Source organism: Gavia stellata, chromosome 5, assembly GCF_030936135.1.
Source record: "Gavia stellata isolate bGavSte3 chromosome 5, bGavSte3.hap2, whole genome shotgun sequence".
NCBI lineage: Eukaryota > Metazoa > Chordata > Aves > Gaviiformes > Gaviidae > Gavia > Gavia stellata.
Window position 1 is genome coordinate 33,944,692 of NC_082598.1, and position 14,024 is coordinate 33,958,715.

Genomic DNA, 14,024 nt, shown 5'->3' on the forward strand with positions numbered 1-14,024 from the left:
CAGGAAGGAAAGCTGACTGGTAGAACTGAACTCCAGAAAATAAAAGCAAAGAGGGTGGTGTTCAAGAGAGAATGCAAATGCCTGAGAGGAAGAGCTTCTGCAAAACTAGTTTATGTAGCTGCATGCTCCTCCCTACTAAGTGAAATGCAAGAAAATTACAAATAGTGCAGTGGAAAAAAAGACATGCAATATGGACGGTGCCATCAGTTTCTCTAGATGTCATGTATCTTAGCTAAAACAAACAAACAACTAAAGACTGCCACCATCCACCAAAACAACACATGTATGTCCTGGAACAAAGCTCAGGTTCGATCATCTTGTTCCCATTCCAGATACTTGCTTTATTTGCTTTACCTGCCACTGAAGATGAAAATCAGGTCAGATGCAGCTGAGAATTTTGTGGTATTTTTGTTTGTTTTAGTTTTTTTCTTAGCTGTTTTGGGGGTTGTGGGTTGGGGGGCTGGTTTTTTGGGTTTTTTGTTTTGTTTTTTTAAACACACACACACATTTGTCTTGAACATCTCTAAAACTTCGTATTTTTTAGGTTTGTATCAACACAAGCGAGGATACAAGTTTGCTTGTCCTGCTTGCAAATAAGACATGTTTAACATGACATGTATAACAGATATCTACAAGTATTCAAATATTTCTCTCAGACAGCCACATTGTGACAGCCTATATTCATTCCACTTCCCTCCCTGTTCCCCCCCACCCCCAATCAAGATATAGAAAAGACAGCACTCCCAGCAGATAATCATTAAAATGATTAGATAAATATTTAAGCACAGACTTCCTGATACTGTTTTTGGACTTGTGGGAGGAAAGAACAAATTCCGATTTGCATTTCATTAACAAAATAACCATCTTCCAAACGAGCAGCTCAGCACGGGTGCATGCACACACAGAGACTTAGAATATGAAACTACTTTCCTCAAAAGTTAGACTTCTGTATGAAATTCAAAAACTTTCATGCCCAGTACAGTTTTTGTTTGCTAAAACTAAGCTGCTGTTGAAGTAAACAAGATATTCCCTCAATGCATGCTCTAATCAGCATATTAAAAACCCACAAACCTGTATGAAATACAACAGTGCTTTTCTTGTAGCCAGAAGGTAGACGAATGTTTCGGAGCAACCCCTTTGCTGTCAGCCGTACACGCATGTTGGATAAAGAAAATTTCGGGGACCATAACATGTCTTCAGTGCAATTGGAAGATAAACAAGCAAGAAATAGCCTCCATGTACCGTCACATACTACGTTTTTAAATTGCCAACGGCAGAAGTGAGCAATTCTTGCTAAAGAAAACAGGCTTGAAGAAATAATCAAGTCTCCATTCCTTTGCTCTTATTCCTTATGCACAGACAAGCAAAAAAAAAAAAATCAGCAAAGGCAGATATCCACGGCGTAAATGCTGTAGCAGCTTTTCCTCACCAGATGTTGTGGAAACAAAGCTTGTCCTCGGAATAAAACCGACTTAGTGATTCGTAAAACCAACAGCCTCTGAATTGCATCACAGTGTTGATGCTTAATCTGCTACTGGACTACGTGGGGCTGGGAGCTAGAAAAGGAGAGAAGGGAGGAGGAGGATGAGGAGGGAACAGGAGGAGGAGGAGGAGGAAGTGGGTGGGCTCCCTAGCTGAATATATCATCCAGAAATGTCACAGGCCATGTAATTGTTCTTTGGAGACTGTTAGGAAGATTATTTGAATATTCCTGGAGGCATATTTCAGCTCTCCTCTCCAAGAATCCTTTCAGGGTGCCTTTTTTAAAAAAAAAAGTTTATTTCAATTGACATGAATTTATCAAAACAGATTTATGAGCTAACATTTTCTACCAGAGTTTCTTTTGGCATTAAATATTACAACAGCATTTAAAGTCTTAACAAATCCACAAACATGTCTATTCTCTAAGAACATGTTTGAGATCTGCCTAAGGGAACTACTATTTAGTTTAGCAGCTCAACACTGCAGGTGCTTCCATTTATCAGAAGAGGAGCAAGGAAGCAGGCATCAATTTCATATTAAAACAGATCTCTGCCAGCTGGGTTTTGAAGGCACCCAAACATCATAGTAAACAAGCAGTGTTACAGGAGTTCCTTCAAAATAGCTGCTGTCTCTGTATTTAATTAGCCCTCTTAAAAAATCTCTTACTATTTAATGAGCTCAAAAAGTTTTGCATGTAGCTTGGTCCCTTTCAGCTGCCACTAACAAAAATAAAATGAAAAATAGTTAGAAACTAGAAAATAGAGAAGAGGAGTAACTGTTCTACAGAGATCAGAATATGTCACATTCTTCATGTATGACCATGACTATAAATACATGCTGCTAAGGCACAACAGACTTGCATTGGCCACCTTCTGTGCAAAAAGAAACATTTCACTACTTTGCCTACAGTCAGTAGCTGCCCGGCTAGGCAGCCATAGGGAGCAGGGACCACCCAAGTATCTCACAGCCAACGCAGGACACACAACATACCTCAGCTCAGGAGACACAGCTCATACCTTTTCAGGTTGCTTGAAGAGCTGCCCTGTACCACCTTTGTAACTTTTTAGAGACAAAATTAGGTACTTTTCCATTGATCCTGCACTTCTACCATTTCACCAAACACAGCTAATGCTCCCTAGCACCTATCCCTCTGACAGCTTTTCCAGTTCCAGAAAACCATAAACTTGCTCTAAAGCAGATAAAACACAAAGCAAACGTAAGTCACACTGACAGGTCTCACCCCAGAGGTGCCTTACCTGTCCTCTCTTTAGCACAAATCTATTCTATTTTAATAGCATGTCTTACTTGCTCAAGACACATAACATTTTAAATTCTCCAGTGCTTATTTACCACATCAGCTAGAACTAAAAATAGCATTTTGATGCTTTATCGTGGTCCTTGGGTATCTCTAACATCATACAGGCCAGTGCAGTGACAGTAAAACAGCTCAGTTTAGCAGAGCAAAAGAGCCACAGCCCAGCATTGGGACAGTCAGACCTGTCAAGCCAACCCCCACAACATACTGCAGGAAAATACCACTGAATGTTTTATGATCATGTACCAAAATATTTATTTCCCAGCATAGTGATGGACCACCAACTCTGAAGTACTATAATACATCTTAGGTCCACATAAACCCACTCAAAATAAGTACAAATAGAGTAAATTATCTTTTTTTGTTTGGTTCCCAGGGCAGCCTCTGCACACAGCAGGGTGGGCATGTCATTACTGCTATAAAATCCTCATTGATTTCTTCTAGTCTGAAGAGCTTTGGCACTAACAACTTGTGTTCATCTGTCTTTCCAACAGCCTGCAGATCCAGACCCTTTCCTAATCCAACACCACTATCAAAGACATTGCCTCCTTTCTGTGCTGGAAAATTATTACGCTTGAAAACCATGCTCAACAGTAAGCCAGAAGGCTTCTTATGGCACATTACAGAGGCCTTGTGTATTCAGCGTAGTTCATTAGCCCATTTCTTCAAATATTAGATCAAGTATTGCCAAATCCTCTCTTAATGAAGGCATCTTGAGATTTCAACTGGGCCTACAGCCAGTCTTCAAACACCATTCAACACCATCCCAGATTTTACCCTTCTGCCAGGGCACCCACGGGAACTCGCTTTTGTTTTCCTCCTGCCCTCCTTGGCTCCCCAAGGGAGGGACTGCTCCATGAAGTATACGGTCACTCACCATCCCAGTACTCACAAAGATGGAAACAGTCCAATCAGGTTCAAAAAAAACCCAATAAAAGCCCACACCCAAAAAACCAACCCACCACCTCTCCCCACCCTTGCAATAGTGCCTGGGAGAAAGGTAAAGAACTTATCAGCCTGTAAAACCAGAGAATTTGAAGTACCCCACTGAAATCCTAACTTCCTTCCTAGGAACAGGAGCTAAAACAAAGAATCTCTAGAGGGCAAGTGTGATGTAATGAACCAGTTTGGAGACTGAGGAAGGAATGAATCACTAGGCAAAACACGAGCAGATATAAGCTCTATACCGACATAAAAGCCCTTGTAGCAGAGCCCAAAACCCCTCTTAGAGATACACAAATAATACTTGCACTGCTTCCTCTTTCCCACCCTTAGTCTCAGTGGAAATAGACCATGAAGAAACAGATGCATCATAACATCAGTTTTTCTTGAAAACTTCTGATTTGAGGCATATGCCTTTTTAGCCTCTAGGGTTGGAGTCCTGCTAACCCCACAAACCTAAAACAAGTCTGCTTTATGCAGAAGTACGACCTGACAACACTAATCAAAAGCAATAGAGGCATGTCAGTCCCATCTAGCACCCAGCACTCAGCTCTGAGAGCAGCCAGCGAGAGGACTGCCTATCCGTATGTAAATAGCTCCCAGGAGAGATTTAACTCACAGACAGGTTCCTCCAATGTAGCGTTGCCAGAGCTCTGCATTCCACCATGGTACGCTCCATCACAATGGTGGCTGTGTGTCCACCGGCATTGTTCCCTCAGCTCAGGAAAACAGCACCTCCAAGTCTGTGCCTCTGCTCCTACAACCATCTAGTGCCTGGTGCCGGCAGGGTACAAAGCCAAGATGTAATCCACGGGATCCTAACACAGCTCACCAGGAACTTGCACTGTCTATATTCCATGCATAACATGAGGATCACAGAGAGGTCTTTCTATCCTGACATTGGATAAGGGCGATGGAAAGTGGTACCAGAAAACAGCAGAATAAAATATGAAGTGATACACAGCCCAGACAGAGGACAAAAGGACTGACAGGTTTTACCTACTAGAACCTTACTGCTGGCTTCCCTCCAACTCCAAGGGCAAAATTGGTGATCAACATGGAGAAAGGGGCTCTGCCCCATTATGACCAACCAATTTAGTCTGGGTTCCTAAATGCATCGATACCTGATGACACAATCTGATTGATCATGGGGCTAGACCTATTTTAATCCCAGAAAATTTAGCATATCTGCTACTCTCTGGGAACCTTAGCAATGTGACAAGAAAGGAACAAAAGGGCACTGGCATCAGTGGGCTCTTCAATTCAGCCTCATGAGGCCAAGTCTGAAGTATCTGTACACGTTTCTGCTGTCTCTGTTCCTCTTTCTACATCCAATAATTATTAAGAAAGCCACTGGAGTACAGCAAGTGTCTCACTGCAAAGAAGTCTAAATCAGAGGCTACATCGTTAGATGCGAGAAGCCCACATAAAGGACAACTGGCTCCATGTCATAAGACTGCAGGGGCAGTGCAGAGCAGATGGATTTTACTGGCATGCTCTAATTTGGGAAGAACTGAGAGATGATTGCTTATGCAAAGAGAGATGTGAGAAGCAGGAACCTACTAAGAGCCAAAGGGTCATCTGCGTCCTCATTTTTGTTTCTGGAAAATGACTGTCCCCTTTCCACTTTCTTGTGACCACCTTGCTCTAGCCAGCACTCCAGTTGGAAAAGCTAACATTCCCGCAGGCAACAATACCCACTGCCACGACGAATGCAGCTTGCAGCTTCAGGACTTATTTTAAGCTCCAATTCTCACCTGAAGAAAAACGTAAACCTCTTCCTGCCTCAGAGCAGGCACTAAGAATTCTAAATGATTTAAGTTTCTTCTAGTACACAGAAGCTTTTAACCATTATAAATTCAGCAGCCTGTCAAACACAAGGTGATACTGCAGTGGATTTCCAGGCAAACAGCTACAGGAATCAGGCTGATGTCTCTCACACAACATTGGTGGCATTTACAGTGTCTGCACTCTTTCAGAATTGAGAACAACAAAACACTGCAAGAATAATTTCATTTTAACTTAAGGGAGCAGCAAGTTTTTTCCACGTGTAGGAAGCCCCTTCCAAAACAGCATTTTTGTTAGACTACCTCAGACAAAATCCTACAGTGCTTCGAAGAAAAACTGTTAGTTGACAACAGTGAATAATGTCACTAATATTAGGACAACATGCCTTAAAATAAGAAGTTTCAATATCTAGCCACATGTGTCAGAAACAACTATCTCTGTGCTAGGGACTTCTGCGGTCCATTAACAGGCTAGGTGCATACACGAGTCCTTGTCAGCTCAGGCCCCAAGGAACAGAGGAAAAAAAGAAGTTTTACTTAAGACCACAGCTTACAGATCTATTAATTATTTATTCACACAATACTGATTTATATGTATTGTGCAACTGTTCTTCATCTGTGGCCTCAGAACAACAACCAGTACCCAGACAGCCTCTACTGAAAAGCAACATTGCATGTAAGGACAATTTAGGCAAGTACATCTAAGACATGCTGGTCATTTATCAACTCTAATTACAGCTCCCAAGGTTCACAGAGCACATTAAAGACAACAGGTATGTTTTGCTCATCTCTGGGGGCTTTGTATGTTCTTCATAGCCCCCGGTGTGCAGACAAAAATTCAGATGTACATTCAGTTTACAAGCTGTTTAACTATCTTTGACACAAAATCCATGAGTTTCATGCCTCTGGGACAGTTCCATGGTTTTTCAAATATTTACGTCAGCTCTTCTCCCTAACAGGGGTCAATGACAGCAACAATGGCAGCTACTGTACCTGCTGAAAAATATCCTAACAAATATGGGGAACGAAAGGACTTGAAGAAAGCTAGAAGGAACAAGTCAGAGGACTTCAAAGTAACTTTTTTTAAAAGAAGTATTGTAAGAGGACATCAAGAGTCAGCTTTGGGATACCTCATACACCTCACCTCAAAGTTAAGGAAGAAATCCAGTACAATGACACCCAATTATTCACTGTTTACTGCAAACACATAAAACCATGTGCACAACCTAAGGAACTCCAGAGAGTGAAAGAAAAAAAACAAGTCTGAAAACATTAGAAGAGATCCATAGCTAGGTTTAACTGGAGAGGGAAAGGACAAGAAGATAGTAGACAAAGAACTAAGTTCCAGGATGGCATTTTCAAGGTGGTGACGTAATTCAGCACTGCACACAGCAACTCAGTTAGGAATAACAAAATGGAAGCAGTTTGCTACTGGTACATGACCCTGATGGTCAGTCAAAACTCTAAAGTCTCTTAACAAAATAAAAAAAATTGAAAAAATTAGTGAGAATTTAAATATTTTAAATTAGTTCAGATGCAATAGTAATAAAAGCACCATCTCTGGCTAATCCTAACAATGAGGTCTATAATTTAAAGCCATTAGGACAGACTTCCATGCTGGGGTTGTAATAATAATCCCAACATTTTCAGTCTACAGACTTGAGAAATTCCCAGCAGAATACCACCACTTAAACAGAAGTGGCCCATGTGTTACTCCATAGCAAGCCTTGAGGTTCTATAATTCATTGTTTTTGTAAAGATATCTGCTGAAGGCACAAGGAGAAGTGCTCATTTTCAGCACGGAACAAGAGACAACCTTCTCAAAAAAAAGTTAATTTTCAGAAGATCAAGTTTGGGAAGAACACTAGGAACATGCATGCAAGTACACTGATACACTTACTTGACATCTGAAGAGACCTATCTGGAATACATTAAGATTGTTTTGTCATGTGTCTCAGTTTTTGCATCCTATTCTCTACTCTGACAAACATACTACCTCAGAAAAAAACACCACATATTTTAAAAACCCAAAACACTCAAAACAGATTACTTCAGAGTTTAGGGTGGTATTCTCTGAACATCAGCACCAGCAATTTCACTTTGAAGACTTCTGGGGCATAGTAGTTCTCATCCAAGGAATTAAATCCAGCTGTTGTACTACACTTTATTCGGTAACACTGGAAAAATCTGCCCAAGAAAGTATCAGCTACTGAGTTTCAAAGGTTATTTCAAGTTTACAGCTATTCTCTTAACTCTTCAAAATAAAAATTACTATATCTCCCTAATGAACACATTTAATAAGAAACTCAAATTCACATAAACTTAGATTAATTCTGCATTTATTTATATAAAGGTGGCATAATGAAGACTTGCTTTTATACTCAGTTTACATGTAATAGCTACACATCTTAAGCAGCTTTACTGTCTGTTTATAAGAACATTCCTTATTAGCCTGAAGGTATTCTAAGGCTAGATCACAAGACAATTAAGTCATTCAGATAGTCCTCATAGTTCACATGGATAAAAAAACCATCTAAAAATATAGCTGGCTTTATATCGCAGCTAGAAAGGCAACAAAATGGTCCAATGCACAGTACTTATACTGCAAAATAAGTTTAAGCCCAATTCCTTTTCTGCACTGGAATAAACCAGGTAAGAGCTTTAAAATATTTAAGACATTTACCCACCAAACTGCTCCCTGTATGATTAAGGGAACTTATTTCCCATGAATTGCAGAGTACAGCATTAGAAGACACTGAAAGAAAAGTGGAGTTGGTTCAACAACAGGAGAAGTTTTACTTCATGGAAAATTTCCACAGATTACCATAGAACATTTTTTTTTTTAAATGGATATATGAAACTTAAAATTCCTGTTTAGATGATACTGAAATACAGTTTGTTTGACAACTGCCAAGTAGAGCTCTGCAACATACATTCTGTATTGGAATTGTTGGGGGGGTTGAGGGGGCTTTGTCTCCTTTTTTAAAAACAGTTTAGGACATCTAGGATTTTTTGTTTTTATATGAATGGACATTCTTCTGAACTGAAGAAAATTTATTTTACACTTAATAACCTTGCATCTGCAAAGTTGGGTACTCAAGAAAAACAAGTAATAACCTGTCTATATTCTCTAGTAACAATCCTAATAATAACATTTATGTTATACAGCAGGGAAAGTGTATTAAAAGCGAATACTAAGATAAAGCCATCAAAAAAGAACACTGAAAGTGCTGAGACAGAAGCAGTTTGCTCTGTTTTCTGCATGTTGCTAGCACCATGATCTATGCTAGAACTGCCACCAAAAGGACTATCCTTCCTGCTTTGTTTTTAACTCAGGTGAGTTCCCCAATCCTACCTGCTCTATCACCAACCATATAAGCACTTCTGTTCACACTTGCATGAGGATCTTTTCAAGTTTCCATGCAACAAGAAAACTGCTTGCACAGTTTCTTCTACAACTTGCAAAAAACACGTTTGCAAACAACAAAAACAACCCCCCCACACACCACCCACTCCCTCCCAACAAAACAAACAAAACCCTTTTGAGCAGATATGAAAGGAGAATAGAGCAATAAGCCACTTGACCTGATAGCCCTCATCAGTAGGGTAACTTGCCATACCATGCTGAAGACTACTGATGATCAACTAGATGAAAGAATTCACTGAAGACCAAAGTACTTGACATTCATAACGATGTTCGTGAGCTCTCAGAATTATAATCTTCCCAATTTTAAAGGAAGTTTACACATTTTCATATAATCATGACAGATTTTAAAACATCAATGATTTTTTGTTGTTGTTAAAAAAGCAAAAGCGCAGTGATATGTACATTATTCCCTTGTTTTCCAGACATTGAAAGCGCAAGTATTTTGAGGGTAACCTATTCTATCAGGGAATCTACAACGTAAGAAGATATTTTTACCCTCTGTTTACCCTGATTTTCAACAGTGATGACTAAGGGCATGAAAGAAAGGGGTGTTAACTGAACCTTAAAGTATGCCTTGATAAATTTTTGTTTGAACCAGAGTATTGTGTTAGTACAAGTATCCTATCCCAGTGTAAGTTTAAGTGAGAAGCCAGCATCCACTTTTAACAACCTGTTCCAAGAGACAGCTTCATGGACTGTTCCAGTTATACCTATTTTTCCATTTGAGCTTGATCAGCACTACTACTCACTTTTGCAATAAGCCACCGGACTGGAGTTACTCCCTCCCCCAGTGTTATATTCTTCTCACAAATGATTAAAACAAGCAGCCTTTTAACCTCTTTAAAAGGCTAAGACAAGAGAATACCATCTTTCATGATGGAGTGTGCGCCATTTGTGGATGAAGCGTCTTTGATTTTCATGGCTTCTATAGCCTTTAATAACTGACTCCTCTACATACGCTCCGTCATAGTACAAAGCGAGATGACGTACGTCACACTGTTCTTACTTGATAATACTTTATGGGTATATCCAGCAGTTGCCCTAGCTTTCCTGACAACAGCGTTGTGTCACAAGTGTAAGTGTAACTTGTTATCCATAATACACCATACATCTCTTTCAGGGTCACTGAACAACAGGTTAACGCTTTCCAATAAATATTTGCATGATTTATTCCTGAAATGATAGCTTTACCTTCGGAACTGCCAAAAAGGATATTTACTTTTGCTTACATAGTACCAGGAATTATTGTTTTGTAACTTAAGCTTAACCTTCAGTCAATTATGGAGACATGAGACTTGAATATCCACTGCATATGCACACTACACTGTAATATACTGCACAGGTATTAGAAGTAGGTCACTGATTCTACAAGGAGGCCTGGAGAAACAAAGGAAAAAGCACTAACTTTACACATTTTTAGAGGCAGTTTTGCATCTAGTTTGCATCTTACAAGGGCAACATTTTTAGTCATATTTACATTAAGACATTACAGTAAGTGCACAAGCATATTCTTACTTTCAAGTTAGCAAGTTAAGAAGTGTAATAAAACGTATGCTCAAGAAAGTAATTTTGCCTAAGTAGTAAACCCAGTACTGAAACAAAACGCCACAGAACTTGTAGAATTACCTGATCCACTGGTACATCACCCCTGAAAAATACAGAATTCAGAAAAAGGAGCCTTGTGAATGTTTTAACATGAATAAGGAATGAACAGCTGCAAATACATAAGTCTCTCCAATTCTACAGGCATACTAACAGTATGTTGTGCCTGGCTTTGCATCACTGCTGTAAATGAATGGAAAATTAATTAGTATGGTAATCAATTTATTACCAGAGTCCTGCCTCAAGAAACTAGTCCTGACTCTTCAGACAGAGCACATGGGCAAGAAACAGAAGTGGGGTTGGACCTCCTCACCAAATAAGGCTAAGAACTGTAGAATTAACTATGGCATTGAAATAAAAGAACAAAAGCTTTAGCTAGCTAAAAAAAAAAAAAAAAATCACTAGAACAAAGCTTCACTATAATATCAAGGCCACTAAAAAGAACAGAACAGTGGGCCCCATGCTACATGGTACCAGCTGGCATTATTTCAGTTCATTTCAAAAAATGATCATTTGTCTTTTCTTAGAATGTAAGACATTGTACTGCAGAATATCCAAGCAGCCACACAGCATTTTTATTCTGTTCTAAGAACTATCTGCAACTGTGAAGATGGGGGGGCAGAAATCTTTCTTAAAAAAGCAAAATACTCCATCAGAAAGCTTTGCATGCATAAATGGAAAATTATATTAATGCTCTGTATAAGTTAGAAATGTATTAACTTGAGAGTCTAACATATCATCTAATTTTGGAAGCTGACTCAATACAGGAAACAGTTCAGATTTATTAAGACAAACACCGAAATACAGCTATTCAACTGGCAAAAGTACAATGCTGAAGAACATTTGTTAAAGAATCACTAAATATTACAGCTAATTTGGAGTTTATAGCTGTGTTTTTACAGCATTGAATATAATACTTCAAGGCTATGTGGCTACATTCTTTGCTAGGTTGGAAAAGATGAATCACAAAAAAAAATTATATTAAGCTAGTAAAAAGGGGAGGGAGCACTAATTACTTTTCTGCATGGAAAATGCAGAGAAAGTGCCATGCTAAATTCAGGGGAATATAAAGTTCTATTTTAATACTATCATAAGCAAGTGGAAGAGTAATTTAATTTTCTGTTTCTAGTCCAGAAATGGACATTGCTGCTTATAGTGAGTTTCTTCAACCCAGCTAATCAGAACACTATGTTGCTTGCTGGATCATCCTCTACACTCTTACATAAAAGGACCACATATGAGCTTGTGAAACTTAGTGTCAGGCTACACCTGAACTAACATTAGTTCAGCCAATTACCAATAAAAGCAACAAACATACAGAATAAGCACTTTGTGCAAAGTCTTATGCTTGCTGTACAACAGAAGCCCTGACTCTTAACAAGAGATATTGAGCAAGGTACTTGGTCACAATTAATATGCAAACATTTGACACCCAAGAGAGTAAAAGGCAAAAGCATTAGACTCATGTTATGACTACAGGAAACTAAAAACATACTGCCACAGTACCAGAGTTACAGGTCAGAACTGATTTAGCCAGTAATTTCAGACTCAGAATTATAACATCTGCTTGGCTACAGCACCTCTTTCAGAAAGAGTCATCTGCTATTCACTCAGGGGACACAAGGCTTTCCAGTGATCTTTAGTATCTTTCAAGAATGGCTTTTCAATAAGTAATTATTACAAGCAGCTTTTAATTTGGCAAATACACACTGATGCTCATGAAACTAATTTAGACTGCCAACTCTCTTGAAAAGACCTGGAAATTGCTGCAAGTAGAAACATCTCAAGACTTTACTGTCTCCTGGCTGATAGAAACTAGCACCAGGTGTCCTGACCAGCATAAACACAAACCCAATGTGAACTCCTTGAAACTCTGCCACATTTCAGAATGCCATCTGCCACTTAATCAGCTGCCATTCCTCCCCCTGCCATACAGGCAGACACACACATCAACACACTCAGATAATTTCAACTTCCTATTCAAGTGTAGTTTGCAGTGATACACAAAGACAGCTGACAAAAAAGGTATCTACCAGGAACCTTTCAGAAAAACCTGTTATTCTGCACAATTCCTCTACTTATTTTTTTTAAAGCCACAAAACATGACATTACTTACCTCACTGTGACTAAACAGCAAAAACTATATTTAAGTTTCATTGCCATATGTTGGTTTTTTTGGTCACAGTTAAAACCACCTTATGCTTCACTGGAAACAGAGTGCCAGATAGCACAGACTGCATATTCTAAGAGCTGGGTATCCAGAAGACAGTAAGTAGAAAAAAAACCAAGAAGTTTTCTCCATATTCCTTGAAACTGGAATTGGTGATAGTTTACTGAATTACCTGTTGCAAAACTGTTCTTCCAAAAGAAGAACCAATATACTAATAAAATCTATAAACCTAATTTAAGTTGCACCACAGAACATGTAAAAACGCATTCAGAAAACTCACCAGAACCCAAATAAGACAGGCTTTGGTGTCCATTTCTTCCAGGAGTACCTACAATGTTCAGAAGAAGAGAAAAAAGGAGGAGAATTACAGTTCAAACCAGTAAGAGGCAGTGGGGATACCTTTTTTTTTTTTTTACATTCTTTCCACATAAGCTCCTCAAACTTCACAATCTCAGTTTCTTTCTTGGAATGGCTGATGGCGTGTTCAACAGCAAGATTTATCATTATAAGGTTAAACTATTAGGAAAATGCATGATGAATTCCCAATAAGCCAACCTTTTTTTTTTCCATTACAATTATCATACTTCATTTAAGCCAGGCAGCATCATTTCATTTTACTCATTCACAGAGGACCACAGATAAAAAACAACTGTCTATACTGGCATCATAATAACTTTTTTCCGCCTATACGCTCCAGTTATTTTATTTGTATAAAGGAGGTATAAATTAACAGCACTCAAATGTGCTACCAATCAAGTTAGATATAAATGAAAGCACTGAGAAGGTTAATCTACCCTTACTGTATTGTTTTAGAGTCATGTGAAAACTGACCTAAGAACCTAATTATTTCAAAGGATATTAATTAAATGAAAGCACTCTTTCGGATTGCCAGGTATAAGTGCAAAAGTTTATTAAAGGTCTGTTGACAACATCTATCTGTTTTCTTTAGGCTTTACAAATAGTGTGTGATTCAATAGCAGTTATTTCAATAGGAAAAAATCTGCTTTGTACCATTACTGTATTTGTTTCCCTCACCTCAGCCATGCAAATGGAACTTTGCTTCCAAAGTGAAAGTTTTGTCTTACAGAGCTTGCCTAAGGATTCGTATCTATTCTTTCGATTCACTCTGGTCAAAGTGACTAATTTCAATTGCAAGTTAAAGATAAAACAAGCATCTGATAAAGAAACATTAAGTGGAGTAAGTATTACCCTCATCCTCAACAGCCAAAGCTGATCAGCACACTCTCACAAGAATCTTGCTTAAATTAAAAACAAACTTGCGAAATCTAATTTGGATTG

The 14,024-nt window shown here is 38.8% G+C and overlaps 1 protein-coding gene across 6 annotated transcripts in view; it reads right to left on the bottom strand.

Annotated features, from left to right (window-relative positions):
- Window positions 1-14,024, bottom strand: part of MTUS1 (microtubule associated scaffold protein 1) — a 94,000-nt gene that overhangs the window by 56,231 nt on the left and 23,745 nt on the right. For 3 of the 6 annotated variants that reach the window (XM_059817551.1, XM_059817549.1, XM_059817550.1), the window contains exon 6: window positions 13,006-13,053. The exons of 2 other annotated variants lie outside the window; for them this stretch is intronic. In XM_059817551.1, the coding sequence (XP_059673534.1) occupies window positions 13,006-13,053 (48 nt within the window). Of the gene's footprint in view, window positions 1-1,071; window positions 1,337-13,005; window positions 13,054-14,024 lie in introns of those variants that run through there. One more of the 6 variants, XM_059817556.1, reaches the window with a different exon arrangement.